At 36.9% G+C, this 22,069-nt stretch overlaps 1 protein-coding gene across 2 annotated transcripts in view; it reads left to right on the top strand.

Annotated features, from left to right (window-relative positions):
• The window catches only part of Rhp (GTP-Rho-binding protein rhophilin), a 287,147-nt gene that overhangs the window by 72,777 nt on the left and 192,301 nt on the right, over positions 1-22,069 (top strand). The window contains exon 1 of one of the 2 annotated variants that reach the window (XM_069831462.1): positions 6,352-6,399. The exons of the other annotated variant lie outside the window; for it this stretch is intronic. Coding sequence (XP_069687563.1) covers positions 6,367-6,399 — 33 coding nt within the window. The 5' untranslated portion in view covers positions 6,352-6,366. Of the gene's footprint in view, positions 1-6,351; positions 6,400-22,069 lie in introns of those variants that run through there. 2 annotated transcript variants of the gene reach the window in all.

The raw sequence follows: 22,069 nt of genomic DNA, 5'->3' as shown, positions 1-22,069 counted from the left end.
GAAACATGCAGTCAGTGTAGTTGATTACAGAATTTCGTTTACTCGACCTGAAATTTCTAATTTGGAAGGCCCTAAATGGTATGAGTATGCCTATGGTATATTTACTATCAGTGTAGAAAAGTTTGCAGACGACACGAAAATAGGAAGATATTCGATGAGTCTTGAGGTTTATATTGAGGTGGGAGAAATGCTGTAACTTGTAAAAAAAAAGTCATCTCACGTGTTGAGATTTTGAACATGCCGAAAAAAGGATTGTATCGAGAACATTTGCATACAATACACTGCCGCATTCTGCATTGTTTCCATGAAACCTGCACATTTTGGTACTATTGCTTTGCTTAGTTGTCTAGTAATGGACGACACAACGACTGTCTACTGGCCTAGTCGATGATGGTGCTGGAAAAAATATTTTTTTTTTCTGACGTCGGCCATTTGACTTTCACTCAAGTGCCCCCATCTGTGGGCGATGCGACGAACTTGTAGCTCTTCTAGCCGCTATAGGCGTTCCCTTGGCGCACCATGGGAGGAGAACTATACAGCACCGCATGATCAATTGACCAATGGCGGAATGTCGATAGAGGAAACGGCAGTACCCCGCTAAAACCTACCACCAAACACCGTACAAATTCCAGTTGGCTCCGCCGGGACTCGAATAGGGTTACCACCGTGAAAAGCTGGACTACGTTGTATACCGCATCAGACGTGCAAAACGAAACTTGTCACTTCTTCTCGCAATATGGCATTGCATTTTTGCGAGCCTAACATAAAATAACCAAATGCCTAGATTAACCTAACCAAATCAATTAATGCTAACCTATTCCACTCTAACTCTAACTTAACTTACCTTAACGAATTGTGACGAAAGAAAGTATACATTTTGAAGTTCGGAGGACGACAATGAGTTTTTACAAGTTACAACATTTCCGTTTTCATTGTAAGGTCTTGTCTTCGAAGACAGGTGTGAACGTTTCCTTCCGTTGTCGCTGTGGTGGGTGGCTTATTTCCTTTCACATTGTAGTAAGGCGTGTTATATTTAACAATAATTACAGACTGTGGTGGCAAATTAAGTAGCAGTCTTTCTTCACAATATTTTGTGGTTCATCTCCTTTTGTTAAGTTATACCTACATACATATTCTGATAGCGCCTTCGTGTCGGCCCCTTATCATGGGAATGTAGGTAGTTGCTGTTCATGTATGCTAGTCCATGCAGGCCAGTGGGTGCAAGGTTCGCGGGTTTGAACCCGGCCGAGAGCGATGCACTTAAGGGAGATAACATTCGTAGACTTTGGGGGCGATGATCTCGTCATAACATTTACGGGACGTCAAAGAATGAGAGGGCTCCGGGAGAAATTTACCTATAATTTATGCTCACGTCCAAATTTTGAGGTAGCACAATGATCGGCGTTGGTTTCTTCAACCATGCATTCGCAGGTACGGAATCCTCTACAATTTTTCTTGTTTTATTTTTTTTATTTTTTATTTTTTTTTTATGTATTGAGACGTGCGAAGAGCATGCAAAATTGTATTTTGCATGCATCAAAATGTATTTTGCATGCATCGCAAAAGTACTTAACAGTGACAGGCAACACAAGACCAGAGTTGTAGGTGTGTGATATTTTTATTGTGACTGGTACGGAGACAAACAGTACAGATAGGCGACGAGCCGGACCGTGGGAATGTTTCCACCGCCACGACTTTCTATTCTGACGGTAACAGGGTCATACGCTAGTTTGATATTGACACTACACTTCCAACTACTCAGAGGAGATTTGAATACGGCCGGAGCGTGACGGTGGCCACACCGCGTCTGTGGCTCAAGTGCTAGTGCGCCGTCTTCCATCCAGGCGGCCCTGGTTCGATCTCCTGGCATATCGTGATGGAATTTGTGGTGGACAAAGCAGACATTGAGAGGGTTTTTCTCGGGGTTCTCCCGGTTCCTCCTATCACTCCACTAACACTCTCCACCTCCTCTCATTTAGTCTGTCATATCCAATAGTAAAAATAGGCTGAAGTAGTACGGGTTTCCGATGCTGACCTGGAGCTTATCAGGCTACTCTTCGCGGGTGAGACATGGCTCTATCAGGGGCTGAGGCGGCTGATCGGGAAGGGCTAGGGGCTCTATGCCCTTGGAGCTTATCAGGCTTATCCGCGAAATGGGTCCTGGCTCTATCAGGTGCTGAGGCAGGATGGCTCACCTGTGAGCATCGACTTATCAGGAAGGGCATGGGGCTCCGAGTCCCTGGGCGTATCAGGCTACTTGTTCGCGAAATGGGACCTGTCTATATGAGGGGCTCAGGCAGGATGACCCACCTGTCGGCGTCGGATTCACGAATACAATCCAGAGCTGTCGAACTTGGATAGTCATCACATCATCTCATCACATACTGTATACTGCGCACAATAGGTCATAGCGTGCCTAAGTGTTCGGACCTGTTCCATGTTCAGTCCTTGTAAAGCCAATATAAAAAAATAATTGATGGTACGCAACTATTATTGTTAGTAATATTAAACCCTTATGTTTATTAATAATAGTATAAAATAAATAAACAAAAATTATATATATATATATATATATATATATATATATATAAATACTTCAGATAATACCGAATTGCACGGTAAAACATTTCAGTCTGTATAAGCATCGGGATAATCCAGGCATGTAAAAATTTATATGAGCCATAATATATTCCTCGTCCAATATGAAGAATAGTCTACTAATCCGTGCTGAACTTGGTCAACCAGGTTCAGTAATTGGGGATGATCAAATTTACAATGTAATTGTTACTGCCCACGCCTTCATTATAAGATGTTGCCAGCATTTTATGGCGCGTTATTTTCCTACATTCGACTCGTATTCTTCGGAAGTTACGCGCTAGCCATTGGATCGAGGTTTTTAGGGATTCAAATTCGGTCGGGGGGGGGGATGAATTTAAGGCCGTAAACCCTTAGTTTTTAATTTCGGAAATGAAGCGAAGCTGGAAACCCGATAGAGAGCTCCATGTCACATTTTTCAATCAGTTCTCGTCCATGTTGAATTTAGACGCTCAATAATCTGTTCACTTGAAAGTGTCACCACTGCCGCTAAATGATTATATTAAGGCAGGGATGCAGAACTGAGGAAGAGAGGGGTGGAAGCATGGAGAAAGAGTTTGTTCTCCGTCCACAATCCCCCGGCCTTGAATTACGTATCTGTGACATCCGCAAGTACACTGAATCATATTTCCTCTCCCCTACCATATCGAATGACGTGTGGAGGTGAAAGGAAGGGATGAGTCACGTGTTCCGGCTTGTGACTGTGCCACAATTGTAGCACAGTTTTGCATTCCTATATTAAGGACATTGGTCGTGAAAATGATAAAAAAGTTAGTTTTTTTTTTCTACTCTCGTTTCGAAAAGCGTGCGAATTCATTAAGAAATTAAAATATATATATATATATATATATATATATATATATATATATATATATATGAAGCCCCGTATTTGCCACACCACCTTTTGAAATGCCTTTGCTGCAGTTTTCTGCAAATTATTTTTTTTTCACCTCTAGGTACACATAGCATGTGAACTATTGAATTTAGAGATCTGAAACTTTGCACTCTCTTTTATGACCATACTGTGATGCTGAATCTGTAGAATTTTTAATGTAGCTTCAAAATTGTGATAATTTATAAAAAACTTTTATGTTGGGTTAATATTAATTTTTTATTAATTATAATAATAATTGAAACAATTATTAAATTATTGAATATTCACCAAAATAAATAATTGTAGAGTTTCATATAGATCTGAATGTCCACACCTGTGGAGTAACGGTTAGAGTGTCTAGCCGCGAAACCAGGTGGCCCGGGTTCAATTCCCGGTCGGGGCAAGTTACCTGGTTGAGGTTTTTTCCGGGGTTTTCCCTCAACCTAATATGAGCAAATGCTGGGTAACTTTCGGTGTTGGACCCCGGACTCATTTCACCGGCATTATCACCATCTCATTCAGACGCTAAATAACCTCAGCTGTTGATAAAGCGTTGTAAAATAACCTACTTAAAAATAGATCTGAACCTACTTAACGAGTGAAAAAATTAGGAAGCATTGGTACCAGTAGTTTTACAGTAGTAATTACTCGATTTAAAAGAAATATCACACGAAACTAGTAATCTAAATCTAATGAAGTGCTTTTAATTTGAATCGGTAAGATTTTGACTTCACACAGTAAAATTTGTAAAATTCTGCAGTGTAAAGAAAGGTACTAGATTTCCATAAACAGTACAAGCGTACTAAAAATATTTATAAGTACTAGGTATAGTACTAAAATGCTAACAGTGACAGCCGTGGCATGAAACCATTGTGTGGACATGGTCTTTGGTGGACATAACCTGTACATTGGGGCCATTCCTTTTGATAATTGGTCGACAGACACCCGACGGAAAGCTCCCAACGCTTTATCATGTCAAATCGTCCATCCTCACGTTGGCAAATAACGTTGAATCCAGCGTTGTGTGTGCGTCGACCTAACACTATTTTACCTTACCTGGTGGAGTAAGTGCCGTCCCTAGCCATGCTGCGTTCTGACTGGACTGTTACAGACGCTCGATTGGTGAACTAAGGACCCTGACTGAATTTCTCTTCCGATGGGAAATGCAGTGGCGCACGCGTCTTCTGGTACAATGAGGGGGCGTGTCTTTGACCCCGGTTGAAGGGATCATTCAAGAGCTTATGTCTCTTCGACGGGTGGAACACAATATGCACGCCACGATCAACGAAGGGTGAACAAAACAGTGAAAGGGAAAAGGTGGTGCATAAGGGTACGTACACGTTGGAGCAACGATAAACAATAAAAGAAACAACCTACCGACGCTTTGCTACTATCAAAGAATCAAGTGTTCATATCGGAGCAACGAGGACGCGGGGAGCGAACATTTTGATTTATCAGTAGAAGATATTCTATACATCCACTTAATGAAAGAAGATTATAGAAAATATCAGCTGCTAAGTTCAAGCTTAATATAACTTAAATACGTACAAAATTAAACCAGTTTCTCATCCCAAAAATAGTATAAATTCGTTGTGTTGTGATTGGTTCTTGTGATCACATAACATATGACGAATAAATACACAACTGATCAATTTGCCATTATCTACAATAATTAATTTAATATACCGAAATAATAATAAATCGATTAATATTCGGATATATTGATAACCACCGGTAATTATACAGATTAATATTATCTTAATGAGAGATCACATGAACGACAAGAGCGAAGAAAATGGAACTTTTCTTTTTCGTCGCTTTTATCATGTATCTTGGCTTTTATCGTTACTCTCAAAGAATAGAGTGTTCATATCGGAGCAACGAGGAGGCGGGAAGCGAACATTTTGATTTATCACTAGAAGATATTCTATACATCCACTTAATGAAAGAAGATTATAGAAAATATCAGGTGCTGGATTCAAGGTTAACATAACTTAAATACGTACAGAATTGAACCCGTTTCTCATCCCAAAGCTAGTATAAATTCGTTGTGTTGTGATTGGTTCTTATGATCACATAACGTATCACGAATAAATACACAACTGATCAATTTGTCAATATCCATGATAATTAATTTAATATGCCCAAATAATCATAAATCTATTAATACTCGGATATATTGATAATTCGGTCATTATACAGATTCATATTATCTTAATCAGAGATCACATGAACGACAAGAGCGAAGAAAATGGAATTTTTCTTTTTCGTCGCTTTTATCGTGTATCTTGGCTTTTATCACAGTCTAGTATATACAGTCGCGAAGCTCAATACGTAGTAAATATGCAAACATTAGATAGTTGCTCACCACTAGGATCGCTAATATCGCCTCATTACAGGCAATGCAAAATAGTACCGTCACAGTCTATTGTTTCTAGCACCCTCAAAACTCAAGCTTCGTGACTGTATATAGTAGACTGTGCTTTTATCGTTACTCCAATATGCACACCTCAGTAACAATGCATGCTTCAATTCTCTCTGATATAGCATCGCTGCTTTTTTATCGTTTATCGTCGCTCCAACGTGTACGTACTCTAATCCTCTCAACTTGCTTACAGGCGCGGCGTGCTGTGCGTCGCTAAAGGCCCGAGCAGCACCGCAGAACTTGCTTGCAATGTCAGGAGTAGCAACCAACTCTGTGACACGGAATGTAAACAAAACTTATTGTCTCGGCAATATTAGAGAGTTGGTTGGCTGTTCCTTACGTATGCTCAAATTTTCTTTGTTGTGTTTATGTTTACGGTTTACGCATTGTGTGTTGCCCTCTGCCGGCAAGGCACGCTCCGTAACTCCGCTCGGCAGTGTGTGGACAGACTCTGTTGGAGTCGCGCGGTGCCATGCTGCTCCTGCCAGACGTCGTCTCCTCTCAGGTAAAGATTTAACTTCATAAAGGGCAATTTAATCTCTGCCGTCGCATATGTTTGTTTCACTATTACCTTTGTTGTCAAATCATCTCCGTGTTTTGCTGACTGTCCGGAAGTGCGTCTTCATAACAATCATAACGGTGCATTTCCCACGTCGAAGACTTGCAACACTGCTAAAACGTCTTTAAGGGTACGTACACGTTGGAGCGACGATAAACGATAAAAGAAGCAGCGATGCTATATCAGAGAGAATTGAAGCATGCATTGTCATTGAGGTGTGCATATTGGAGTAACGATAAAAGCGAAGATACACGATAAAAGCGACGAAAATGAAAAGTTCCATTTTCTTCGCTCTTGTCGTTCATATGATCTCTGATTAAGATAACATTAACCTGTATAATTACCGGAGGTTATCAGTATATCCGAATATTAATCGATTTATTATTATTTCGGCGTATTAAATTAATTATTGTAGATATTGGCAAATTGATCAGTTGTGTATTTATTGGTCATATGTTATGTGATCACAAGAACCAATCACAACACAACGAATTTATACTATCTTTGGGATGAGAAACTGGTTCAATTTTGTACGTATTTAAGTTATATTAACGTTGAACTTAGCAGCAGGTATTTCCTATATATCTTCTTTCATTAAGTGGATGCATAGAATATCTTCTACTGATAAATCAAAATGTTCGCTTCCCGCGTCCTCGTTGCTCCGATATGAACACTTGATTCTTTGATAATACCAAAGCGTCGGTAGGTTGTTTCTTTTATCGTTTATCGTTGCTCCAACGTGTACATACCCTTAGACGAGGCCGAAATAGGTAGTGTGACCAGAATGAAATTTTGAAAAACAGAATATATAAATGGGAAAAAAAGCAGCACATTCAGAAAAAGAACCTGACATACTGTATTAAAATTTCCATGTATTGTCTTAGAAGAATAAAAATGGTATTGGCACATACATTAAAGATATACGTGGTTATTCATCTTAGTCTTGTTATTGTTCATACTTTTGTGAAGAGGAAAGTTGCTTAAGTTATTGCGGGGATTTCAACAAATATGCATGAAATTCTTTGCATGTGAAATGTTTAAAATTACTCACATTTACTATACCCTAATACAGTGGTTCCCAACCTTTTTTGACTGACGACACACTTTACCGAACGTCCACGATATCGCTACACAGTTATTTGTTTTTTTATATTCGACAGATAATGGAGAAAAAATGGGATATAAGGGTACAGTACATCAGTTATTCATAGATTTCAAAAAGGCATATGACTCGGTTAAGAGGGAAGTATTATATGCTATTCTTATTGAATTTGGTATTCCCAAGAAACTAGTTCGATTAATTAAAATGTGTCTCAGTGAAACGTACAGCAGAGTCCGTGTAGGTCAGTTTCTATCTGATGCTTTTCCAATTCACTGCGGACTAAAGCAAGGAGATGCACTATCACCTTTACTTTTTAACTTCGCTCTAGAACATGCCATTAGGAAAGTTCAGGATAACAGGCAGGGTTTGTAATTGAACGGGTTACATCAGCTTCTTGTCTATGCGGATGATGTGAATATGTTAGGAGAAAATACACAAACGATTAGGGAAAACACGGAAATTTTACTTGAAGCAAGTAAAGCGATCGGTTTGGAAGTAAATCCCGAAAAGACAAAGTATATGATTATGTCTCGTGACGGGAATATTGTACGAAATGGAAATATAAAAATTGGAAATTTAGCCTTCGAAGAGGTGGAAAAATTCAAATATCTTGGAGCAATAGTAACAAATATAAATGACACTCGGGAGGAAATTAAACACAGAATAAATATGGGAAATGCGTGTTATTATTCGGTTGAGAAGCTCTTATCATCCAGTCTGCTGTCCAGAAATCTGAAAGTTGGAATTTATAAAACAGTTATATTATCGATTGTTTTTATGGTTGTGAAACTTGGACTCTCACTCTGAGAGAGGAACATAAGTTAAGGGTGTTTGAGAATAAGGTGCTTAGTAAAATATTTGGGGCTAAGAGGGATGAAGTTACAGGAGAATGGAGAAAGTTACACAACACAGAACTGCACGCATTGTATACTTCACCTGACATAATTAGGAACATTAAATCCAGACGTTTGAGATGGGCAGGGCATGTAGCACGTATTGGCGAATCCAGAAATGCATATAGAGTGTTAGTTGGGAGACCGGAGGGAAAAAGACCTTTAGGGAGGCCGAGACGTAGATGGGAAGGTAATATTAAAATGGATTTGAGGGAGGTGGGGTATGATGATAGAGACTGGATTAATCTTGCACAGGAAAGGGACCAATGGCGGGCTTATGTGAGGGCGGCAATGAACCTTCGGGTTCCTTAAAAGCCATTTGTAAGTAAGTAAGTAAATAATATAATATAACAACCAGTCACAATGACTTTGAAAACGGCAGTTCTAAATGTCTTTTTAGTTTATTAGACACCATCGATTGATTTGACAAAACATTTCCGCATATAAGACACTCGGGATTTTACATTCATCTCCACGCCACGTAAAACCATATTGCAAATATTCATCGCTATATTTACGAAACACGCAAGTTTTTGTGAAACCTGAGGGAATTTTCGCTTACATTATTTGAATTAACACTGCTGTGATCTAATTCTGAACCCGATTCAGATTGTCTTTTTCGAATTCAAAATTTGTCTGAGATAAAATCTAAATAGTGCCACTATTTTTATAAAAAATGCTTTATCACCCGCTCACACGTACTACGTATATACTGAAACTGACCAATAAGTTCTAAACTCTGTTTATTACTAAGTGGGCAGAGTAAACGAATTACTAAACATTGTTGCAAGTGTTCACTTTCATTCGAATTATCGCCAGGCAGAAAAATTGAACTGAATATTGTTGCAGGTCTTCATATTTCATTGGTAAAGTCTGTCTCAAAATAAAATGTATCATATCAAAGACTTCGTTGTAAATGAAAAATGCGTTGTAAAGAGACTTTCTGGATGGCATAAAATTTACTTTTCAATTCCAAAATTTCGCGACACACCGGTTGGGAACCCCAGCACTAATACTTCTTCTACTGACAATATGTTCCTTTCATCATATCATTGGGTATTGATTAATGAAAATACCCTTTCAATATTTTCATTGTGCAATTGTTAAAAAAGAAAAAAACATAATAATAATGAACATCAATTTCCGGAAACTCTTAATATTCACATTCTGTTCAAAAAAGTTATTCCGCTGTGAATCTATAGTCTCCAAGAAAAAAAAAAAAGACTCATTTTGCTTGAAGATAATTTTTTTACATCACAATACTCATCAAACAATTTTATATCATCCAATACAATACATTTCTGTTTTCCATTTTCTTCACTAATATACTGAGCACAGGAAATAATAGCCTATCATTAAAACTGCAGTGTTTCTCTGTCAAGTTTCTCGTATTCAGCTAACAAAAACACTGAACTTCATCAAACTGAACTAATGATTTTCGACCTTAAATTCCATTTATACACATTTCAATGCTTGGAACGTTATGTCCTTGAAAGCCGGATATTTTACTTCTGTCGAAAAAAAGCCGGATATTTTACTTACATCGAGAAGAACCTCCCGGACGCTCACCAGATATGAACAAATTATGACATGTTCGGCGAAATTTATATTAAGAAACTCATATTGCGTTGCCGAATAATAATATATGCATGTAATATAATAATATGTAGACCTCTGTATATATTGCGGATATCCAGAAAGTGAAAGCGGTTCGAATATTACTGATCAAAAAATCCGAATAATTGATTTGGTTCCTTAGCCTGTTAAAGTGTATTGTTGGAAAGGTGTGTGTGTGTGCGTGTGCGTGCGTGTGCGTGTGCGTGCGTGTGCGTGTGCGTGTGTGCGTATGTGTGTGTGTGTGTGTCATATCATTTTGTGAGCTTGTGTGATTGTTTGTCGTTTTGAAATGTTGGTTCAAAATAGCAATGCAGTCCACAAACTCGCCAGCTGTGACTCGTGTACCGCAGAAATTCATGGCCAGATAAGCGACATCTACGGATATAATGCCCCCCCCCTCTCCCAGGGAACACATTCGCTGATTACGACCGTAGAGCTTATGACGACGAACCATAATTAATGCTGAGACTTATGTGAAATACTAACAAAATTATGACGTACAATCAGTTACAGTGTAATTATGAATGCAGCGTTCGTTGAAGCCAGATAGTGTCTAGATTAATCAATCATACTGTACAGTTGAAAATGAGTGCTTTTGTTTGGTGGGAATACAACAGTGAAAATGAATATGACATAAAATAACTAAATTAATATAATATATGAAGATAGAAAACAACGAAATTAATGTAATATATAAAAGCGAATATAAGACCACCTCAGATTATTTATAGAATGCAGATCTAGCAAAAAGTTGGGTCTTATTTTCAATTAATACAGTACTTTTTTGTGTGTTTATGCTGTCTTGCAGGGATCGTTTCTGGCACATAGCGTTTCATGCACGTCATTTGTCCGAGTTTTCATATCGTACAACAAATCGTACCAACAGTATACCGACTTGTAAAAAAAAAAAAGACTTGTGCTCAATTTCAATTCTGTTAGAAGAGGATGTTCGGAAGGACCAACGTAAACGCTTTTCCTTAAAAATAAAAAAAAATAAAATATTGAACTTCAATACAGAGAATTAATGGATCGCCCCTTGATCCTATAAGCTGTTCGTTATCCATAGTGGCGTCCACACCTGTGGAGTAACGGTTAGCGCGTCTGGCCGCGAAACCCGGTGGCCCGGGTTCGATTCCCAGTTGGGGCAAGTTACCTGGTTGATATTTTTTCCGGGGTTTTCCCTCAACCCACTATGAGCAAATGCTGGGTAATTTTCGGTGCTGGACCCCGGACTCATTTCACCGGCATTATCACCTTCATCTCATTCAGACGCTAAATAACCTAAGCTGTTGATAAAGCGTCGTAAAATAACCTACTGAAATAAATAAAAGAATCCATAGTGGCAAAGCTCTTGGTCGTTTCTGAACTTGACAGAGGCCCATTCATGCTGAGCGTATTACAGGTGCTTCCTTCTGTCACGTTCCTGCACGTAGCGTATCAGACATATTCTCGCCGAGAATCCCATACGGTGGCGGACCATGCCGAATCGTGCATGACCGAATACACTACGCTACGTATGAATACTCTCATAAATGACGTAATGAACAATATTTTTTTGTCGTGCATGAAACGCTACGTGCCGGAAATGATTTATGCATGATAATAATTATGAACACACTGTTATGCGTCTTATTCGTTTCGCAACACTTACGAATCTTATCACGTTACAAAATAACAATATTACTGTGCGTAGTTTATTAAGAAACAAACATAAATTAAATCTTAACAGTATCCCGAATAAAAATACATTTCTGCCGCTGCCACTACTGCTTCTAAGCCTACCACTACTGTACTACAGGTGCGTCATTTCAGTTTTTACTTGGGGGAGAGGAGAAAGCCTTTTTTTAGGAAAGACCTTATGGGGTATATCGCGGGACGTACTCGCTCCCTTTTTCATCCGAAATTAACTTTTTTTCTGTACCGTAAACTGGGATAATAATAATAATAATAATAATAATAATAATAATAATAATAATAACAACAACAACAATAATCCGTGGCGCTACAGCCCATGAAGGGGCCAAGACCGACCAGCCGGCTGCGGGCCTCACGGCCACATGCCGAAGCAGAGGTGGACGATCATCCAACCAGAATGGAGGCATCGTGTGGTTAGCACGATGAGCTCCCGAGCCGTTATAGCTGGTTTACGTAACCAGATTTCGCTACCTATCGTAGCTCCCCAAGTGCATCAGGATGCTGGATAGGCACCGGTCCCATGCACTGGCCGTAATTTCATGAGACAATTTCTTCCCCCATGAGGACTCGAACCACCGCGCATTCCGTAACGCGAGTCCTTGATAGAATGCCTTAGACCACGACGCCACGGCGCTGGACAAAACTGGGGTAAACTTGACCTTTAAAAAGAAGAAACTTTGAACTATGATATCAGATGCACTGTTTTAACTGATCTATTTTTTGGTTCACATGATAACATTCGTCATGAAACAATACTAACAATACCATCCCATCGCACCTTCGCATACTCATCCTCTTTCACAATAGCCCTGCCAAGATTCTGGAATTCGCTACCTGCTAGCATCAGGGACTGTCGAAATAAAATTGAATTCAAACGCAAACTTACAAGGCACTTGGTCAGTAATTGATTTCTTGTAAATAGTTTCCTTAATCTATCACAAAATATTTCAATATCCAGTAATTTCATCACTATACAATTTTGTTATTCTAGGTTTAATTTGTAATTCAGTAAATATAAAATATTCTTTGTTTTGCTATGATAAATTATTTAGCTTTAATTAGTGAGGTAATCTTTTCGTACTTTGATTTTTATTGTAATTGTAATTGTAAATTTAATACTAATTGTAATTTTACTTATAATTGTAATTGTAAATTTAATACTAATTGTAATTTTACTTATAATTGTAATTGTAAATTTAATACTAATTGTAATTTTATTCTTCGTATTACAGTTGGAATTTCCTGGTAGAGGGGCAGAGAAGGCCTGACGGCCTTATCTCTACCAGGTTAAATAAATAAATACTAAATAAATACTAATACTAAATACTAACATACCTAAATTTTTTATTTAATGGAAGGAAGCTTGTAAATTATAATAATAATAATAATAATAATAATAATAATAATAATAATAATAATTTATTTTAGCTGGCAGAGTTAAGGCCGTAAGGCCTTCTCTTCCACTCAACCAGCAAAAAGTGTATATACATATGCATGAACTTACAAAGAATCCAACAATTTGATTTAGATGAGAGTTACATGTATACAAAAGTTATTTACAAATTAAACAACAAAATACTATGAACTATTAATTAAACACTGAAATAAACTGTGTAGCAGAATTAAACTAAAATACATAGAATGTTAATATATTTCAAATAATATTAGATAATAGAAAGATATTATTACGAGACAATTAAAATACAGCACAATCAGGATGATGTCTAAAGAAAAAAGTAACAATGTAGTCAGTGATAGTTTAAATCAGTATGATTGGAGTGAAATGCTAATAAGGTTATCTTTTAAGCTGTTCTTAAAGGTGTTTATTGTCTTGCAGCCCCTAAATTGTCTTGCAGCCCCTAATTGTCTTGTGTGTCTTGAAGTGTTTACATAACAACACTGTGATGTGATATGTGTGATAAAGATCTCAGTTGCTATATTAAGAAATCATTTATTTGATATTCGAGATTCTTAGGCGAAACTAGAGAGGAGAAATTTATTATGTATTTCATAATTTGTATTTATCAAAATCAGTCTTTGTGAATTATTCTATGTCGCTTATTTTTATATTAATTAAAAAACTGTCAGTTATTCTGGGCCAAATGACAAGCCCGATTTTGGGTCAGATTGAATAAATGAAATGAAATGTTAAGTATTTTTATTATGTTAAGTCACAAATAGGGTTGATATCATTAATGCTTTTTATGATAAGTTTACCCCACTTTACAGTGCATTTCCAGTTTTCACACATAGGCTTAGTTTTAACTTGTCATACAGTACATGATACATAATTTACATGCACTTGCTGTTAATATGACATGTGTGAACAGATGAAGACAAACAGTTTTATTGATAAATAAATTTTAATTTCAATTAACAAATGGAGTAGTACTTTTATTTACAATAGCTAACAATCACTAATGTATATATGTATTTATTCACACTGCAAAATATTTATTTACTCACACTGCAAACGGGTATATATCCGGTGGTAGTGGTAACTAATTACACTCAATAATGAGAATTAATAATAATGCCAGTAATAATAATTACTACTACTAATAATTAGTAATAATGTTAATGATAATAAAGATAGCAAAGTTTTCCTTGGTAGCCTTGGTTTAATTTGAGGAATGTCATTAATTAGCTCGTCTTTTATTTCTTAAGCGTTTATAAAAGTAGAATATTTTAATATTAACCGTACAAATTTCGGTTTTCTTTCTTTACCAGTATTACTAAAAAATATACAGTATATCCCTACCCCCTAAATAACGCCACTATTATTCTACTACTACTGTGCCACCACCACCACCACCACCACAACCACCACCACCACAACCACCACCACCACCACCACCACCACCGCCGCCGCCACCTATTTGTTATAGACCTATTCGTTAGTTCTTCACCGTCGTGAACTTTAATTTGAGTGCTCATCATGGCACCTCTGCAGTCTCTCGGTCAATGCCTGCTAATGTAAGTTCACTCTGCGTGGAACTTATTAGTGCCGCCACGAACTGGTTCCATGGCGTAACACACAACGCACAGAAATGCTATTGGACTGAAGCTCGACCTGAAATATCAAGATTCATGCACGGTAAATGTGCCAACATGTTCTTGATTGATTGATGGCGTAAAATTCGCAGAAATTACCTCCTCCTACATAGATCTATGTAGAAATTGTCTACTATGAAACGGTGCTAGCCTGTTCTCCCGTACTGTACGTTAATTCGGAATCATATTTAATTGTAGCGTATGCGAAGTGTTACATTCGATTGGGAGATTTAGAGGTTAAAGTATCCTCAGTGGTCTCGTAGGACCTGATATTCCCGGGTTCACATCCGGTCGAGGCGGTCTTCAGTCCCAAGACAAATTTAAAGTAAAAAAAAATTAAAATATTATTTACTGGCTAATTGGCGATACAAAGACAGACACTAACCAATCAAAATTTTTCTATCATGACCTCAATTCTTGTTTTATGCTACTGTCGGTGACTCAGGAGAAGACGAGAGCGGACTGAGGAGGAAGGGATGTGAATAGATAATGTAAGACAACACATGCAATATTTGTACTGCAGTAAGCGGAAACATTAGGTCTCCTTCTGTTCAACTTAGCTTTAATTTCCATAAGCATTGTTACTCATGTTTCCTGCACGAGTAATAACCTGGCTACTGGGATGCTTATCTGAGCGATGTTTATAATAATCAACAGCGATAGTCAAGAAGGTCACATTCTTTCCGCTCGTCTTCTCCTGAGTAATGGACAGTAGGTATCATAATGTGATACCTTGGGATTCTATGGGGACTTAATTTGATATCTATTCAGTTTTATTTATTTTACAAATGAAAGTAAAAAAAAAAAAAAAACATTTGAAGAATAATAACAGAATAACAGCAACAACACTACGTGACTTATAATGTAACAGACATTTTTCAAAACATTGCAGACGAACCCCGTCCTAAACCAAAGCCTATGCCGTTTCAAGGTACCTAACACACACTTCCTATTCCAGCCATTGGCTTATATGAATTGGTTCTGCCCACAATGTTTCATTAAACTGTCCATCTATTGGAGTATTATACAATACACGGGCACAGTGATCAAATCTGATTGGCAGTTTCACACAGTCCGTATTCCAGGCATTGACTTAATATATGAATTGTTTCTGCCCACAATTTTTTATTAAACTGCCCATCTATTGGAGTATTATACAATACACGGGTACAGTGATCAAATCTGATTGGCAGTTTCACAAAATTCATATTCCAGGCGTTGACATATACGAATTGTTTCTGCCCACGATTTTTTACTAAACTGTCCATTTATTGGAGTATTATACAATACACCGGTACAGAGATCAAATCTAATTGGCAGTTTCACATAATTTTTATTCCAGCCATTGACATATACGAATTGTTTCTGCCCACAATTTTTTACTAAACTGTCCCATCTATTGAAGTATTATACAATACACGGGTACAGTGATCAAATCTGATTGCCAGTTTCACATAATTTTTATTCCAGCCATTGACATATACGAATTGTTTCTGCCCACAATTTTTTACTAAACTGTCCCATCTATTGAAGTATTATACAATACACGGGTACAGTGATCAAATCTAATTGGCAGTTTCACATAATTTTTATTCCAGCCATTGACATATACGAATTGTTTCTGCCCACAATTTTTTACTAAACTGTCCCATCTATTGAAGTATTATACAATACACGGGTACAGTGATCAAATCTGATTGGCAGTTTCACATAATTTTTATTCCAGCCATTGACATATACGAATTGTTTCTGCCCACAATTTTTTACTAAACTGTCCCATCTATTGAAGTATTATACAATACACGGGTACAGTGATCAAATCTAATTGGCAGTTTCACATAATTTTTATTCCAGCCATTGACATATACGAATTGTTTCTGCCCACAATTTTTTACTAAACTGTCCATCTATTGAAGTATTATACAATACACGGGTACAGTGATCAAATCTAATTGGCAGTTTCACATAATTTTTATTCCAGCCATTGACATATACGAATTGTTTCTGCCCACAATTTTTTACTAAACTGTCCCATCTATTGAAGTATTATACAATACACGGGTACAGTGATCAAATCTAATTGGCAGTTTCACATAATTTTTATTCCAGCCATTGACATATACGAATTGTTTCTGCCCACAATTTTTTACTAAACTGTCCATCTATTGGAGTATTATACAATACATGGGTAGAGTGATCAAATCTGATTGGCAGTTTCACACACTCTCTATTACAGGCATTGACTTATACGAATTGTTTCTGCTCACAATTTTTTACTAAACTGTCCATCTATTGGAGTATTATACAATACACGGGTAGAGTGATCAAATCTGATTGGCAGTTTCACACACTCTCTATTACAGGCATTGACTTATACGAATTGTTTCTGCTCACAATTTTTTACTAAACTGTCCATCTATTGGAGTATTATACAATACACGGGTAGAGTGATCAAATCTGATTGGCAGTTTCACACACTCTCTATTACAGGCATTGACTTATACGAATTGTTTCTGCCCACAATTTTTTACTAAACTGTCCATCTATTGGAGTATTATACAATACACGGGTAGAGTGATCAAATCTGATTGGCAGTTTCACACACTCTCTATTACAGGCATTGACTTATACGAATTGTTTCTGCTCACAATTTTTTACTAAACTGTCCATCTATTGGAGTATTATGCAATACACGGGTAGAGTGATCAAATCTGATTGGCAGTTCCACACACTCTCTATTACAGGCATTGACTTATACGAATTGTTTCTGCTCACAATTTTTTACTAAACTGTCCATCTATTGGAGTATTATGCAATACACGGGTAGAGTGATCAAATCTGATTGGCAGTTCCACACACTCTCTATTACAGGCATTGACTTATACGAATTGTTTCTGCTCACAATTTTTTACTAAACTGTCCATCTATTGGAGTATTATACAATACACGGGTAGAGTGATCAAATCTGATTGGCAGTTTCACACACTCTCTATTACAGGCATTGACTTATACGAATTGTTTCTGCTCACAATTTTTTACTAAACTGTCCATCTATTGGAGTATTATGCAATACACGGGTAGAGTGATCAAATCTGATTGGCAGTTCCACACACTCTCTATTACAGGCATTGACTTATACGAATTGTTTCTGCTCACAATTTTTTACTAAACTGTCCATCTATTGGAGTATTATGCAATACACGGGTAGAGTGATCAAATCTGATTGGCAGTTTCACACACTCTCTATTACAGGCATTGACTTATACGAATTGTTTCTGCTCACAATTTTTTACTAAACTGTCCATCTATTGGAGTATTATACAATACACGGGTAGAGTGATCAAATCTGATTGGCAGTTTCACACACTCTCTATTACAGGCATTGACTTATACGAATTGTTTCTGCTCACAATTTTTTACTAAACTGTCCATCTATTGGAGTATTATACAATACACGGGTAGAGTGATCAAATCTGATTGGCAGTTTCACACACTCTCTATTACAGGCATTGACTTATACGAATTGTTTCTGCTCACAATTTTTTACTAAACTGTCCATCTATTGGAGTATTATACAATACACGGGTAGAGTGATCAAATCTGATTGGCAGTTTCACACACTCTCTATTACAGGCATTGACTTATACGAATTGTTTCTGCTCACAATTTTTTACTAAACTGTCCATCTATTGAAGTATTATACAATACACGGGTAGAGTGATCAAATCTGATTGGCAGTTTCACACACTCTCTATTATAGGCATTGACTTATACGAATTGTTTCTGCTCACAATTTTTTACTAAACTGTCCATCTATTGAAGTATTATACAATACACGGGTAGAGTGATCAAATCTGATTGGCAGTTTCACACACTCTCTATTACAGGCATTGACTTATACGAATTGTTTCTGCTCACAATTTTTTACTAAACTGTCCATCTATTGAAGTATTATACAATACACGGGTAGAGTGATCAAATCTGATTGGCAGTTTCACACACTCTCTATTACAGGCATTGACTTATACGAATTGTTTCTGCTCACAATTTTTTACTAAACTGTCCATCTATTGAAGTATTATACAATACATGGGTAGAGTGATCAAATCTGATTGGCAGTTTCACACACTCTCTATTACAGGCATTGACTTATACGAATTGTTTCTGCTCACAATTTTTTACTAAACTGTCCATCTATTGAAGTATAATACAATACACGGGTAGAGTGATCAAATCTGATTGGCAGTTTCACACACTCTCTATTACAGGCATTGACTTATACGAATTGTTTCTGCTCACAATTTTTTACTAAACTGTCCATCTATTGGAGTATTATGCAATACAAGGGCACAGTGATCAAATCTGATTGGCAGTTCCACACACTCCCTATTACAGGCATTGACTTACACGAATTGTTTCTGCCCACAATTTTTTACTAAACTGTCCATCTATTGGAGTATTATGCAATACACGGGTAGAGTGATCAAATCTGATTGGCAGTTCCACACACTCTCTATTACAGGCATTGACTTATACGAATTGTTTCTGCCCACAATTTTTTACTAAACTGTCCATCTATTGGAGTATTATGCAATACACGGGTAGAGTGATCAAATCTGATTGGCAGTTCCACACACACTCTCTATTACAGGCATTGACTTACACGAATTGTTTCTGCTCACAATTTTTTACTAAACTGTCCATCTATTGGAGTATTATGCAATACACGGGCACAGTAACCTTTTTTTGACCAGCACTTATAGTCTTCTACTAGTTCCACACCGAATTCAGTCGATGACATAAAATGGACGTATTGTCAAACTACTTTAGTAAAGCTAGTTTGTCGTCATTTCTCACCACTTGCTCGAAACTACTTCTATCTTTATTCTTCGTATCAGTGTCACTTTTTAGTGAAGCGTATTATATTGTAAAGGATATTTTGATTATATGAAAATGATGCGAGCATGAAATAACAGCTATCGCGTTTATACAGTGTTATGTATTCTACTTATTACACAAAACCATAGGCCTAGTAATGTGATTTATGAAAAGTCATGCTAGTGACCAAAGGTATCGCCAATGATACCTCTTAAAAAGTAGTGTTGTACGCCTTTATGAGAACCCAAACAATGTTTCTATTACTATTACGTGAATAGGTAATGTGTAAGAATGTATTAACAGTTGTTGTGGAAGAGAAGGCCTGATGGCCTTAACTACACCAGAATAGATAAATAAATAAATAAATAAATAAATAAATAAATAAATAAATATTATTTCATTTAAAATAACAAATCGGCAATTATATTTGCTTTTCTCAGCCATGCTGCTGACTAGACGGAATGACAAATTTAATCAACTAGAAGTATCTAGTGACAAGTAAATAGAAGAAACTCGAATGATAACCGGAAAGCGCAGATGGTACAGAATAAGATACCTCAGGCCACGGACCTATATAAGCGCATAATGAATGACATGAATAAATTTCTAAGCTATCATATATGATACCGAAGGACAGACGAGGTTAAAGGATAATAAAATTAACATGATTTGATCCGGATGGGAAGTAAAGTTGTGGATCCCGTGTCGTAGGCTTAAGCGTATGACACTTGAGAGAACCCTGTCTTCGATAGAGATCTCGAGGCAAAATTTATCGACCGTTTCTTTCCCATGTTGAATTTCGACCCTAAATAGTCTCTGCTGTTGAAAACGTCGTTAAATGAAATACAACTATCGAAAGGTTACGCTTCATTTTAGTAACCATCAAGGGATAAATGAAGCGTCATATTAGAAAATAGGAAGGGAAATGTAATACAAGCCTTGTGACGCAAAGGAGCGCGTGTACAGTTAATGAATAATCGTCGTTTAATTATAATAATTATAACATGCGAGCTTGGTGAATAAAAAAAAACTGGTATCTTTGACTTAATAAAGAAAATTGAAATAATTGCCATGAGTCAATATTACGCTCATTCATTCATAGTTTTCTGCCCAAGGGCAGGTCTTTCAGAGAAAATCCAGTATTCTCCAATCTATCTTATTTTCTGCCTTCCTCTTAGTCTTCGAATAAGATCCATCTTATATCTTAATGTCGTCTATCATCGGATTTCTTCTGCCCCGAACTCTTCTCCCGTTCACAATTTCTTCCAGTGCATCCTTCAGCACTCAGTTTCTTCTCAGCCAGTGACCCAACCAATTCCTTTTCCTCTTCCAGATCAGTTTCAGCATCATTCTTTCTTCACCCATTCTTTCAATACAGCTTCATTCCTTATTCTGTCTGTCCATTTCACACGCTCCATTCTTCTCCATGGACCTAAATAATAAATATTTATCTGCTAGACAAGAGCATAAAATAGAGTTACGGCCTTGTAGAATACTGGTTCGGTAGTTTTGGTAGAATACGAAAAGCTGGTATGCTACAACAGAAATAGTCGTAGAATTAGTAGCAATGATCAGAAAAGGGACTTGAATGCATGTATAAGAAACGAAGTATCTATTTTTTTTATCAAGGGTTTGTGATTCATATAAAAATAAACAAAATGCCTTTGTAGGTTACTCAAATAAGACTCTCAGCCGGTTGTGAGTGTTATATTGGTGTGAATGGTAATTTTGACGTACTTGTATGTGTAATATATGAGACAGATATTTAGCTACAAGTTCCAGAATTGAAACAGTTTCAAATCGTAGCCATTTTGCTGTCAGTAATTATCAATTTATGGACAGAATAGCGCAAGCGTACAAAACAAAGTCGAAGTAATTGTGCACAGACATGAGTTATTAGGCCTACTTAAAAAAGTTAGTAAATGAACTGGCGTATAAAATAATTTCTTATTATTATTAAATTAATTTTACATTAAATAAAATGATATAAATGAGACTCAAAATAAAATCAAACCTCTCTAACAAGGAGAATTACATTTAATCTAATACTTTCGTGACGACCCAAAACATATTTCATATCAATGTAAATCTTTAACGTTGGTACGTCGTTTATAATTAAATACATATTTATAATAAGGGAACACTGATTCGCTTTTTTGTATAGAAATTCTCAACATACATACAATCACTCAGATAACGTCTGAAACTTCACGAGATCCAGAAATATCGTATTCCAGAAAAAGCTTTTTCTAGTGAAATAACTACAGGACAAATTTCCATGCTCAGGATGAGAATCGAACCCTGAATCTTATGATTTATAGTCAGGAATGCTGATCACTAGACCATGAAGCCATAGAATCTGTTTATTATTGTACAA

Source organism: Periplaneta americana, chromosome 7 (assembly GCF_040183065.1).
Source record: "Periplaneta americana isolate PAMFEO1 chromosome 7, P.americana_PAMFEO1_priV1, whole genome shotgun sequence".
Taxonomy (NCBI): Eukaryota; Metazoa; Arthropoda; class Insecta; order Blattodea; family Blattidae; genus Periplaneta; species Periplaneta americana.
The sequence above is the reverse complement of the archived record's forward strand: the minus strand, read 5'-3'. Positions and strand labels throughout refer to the sequence as shown.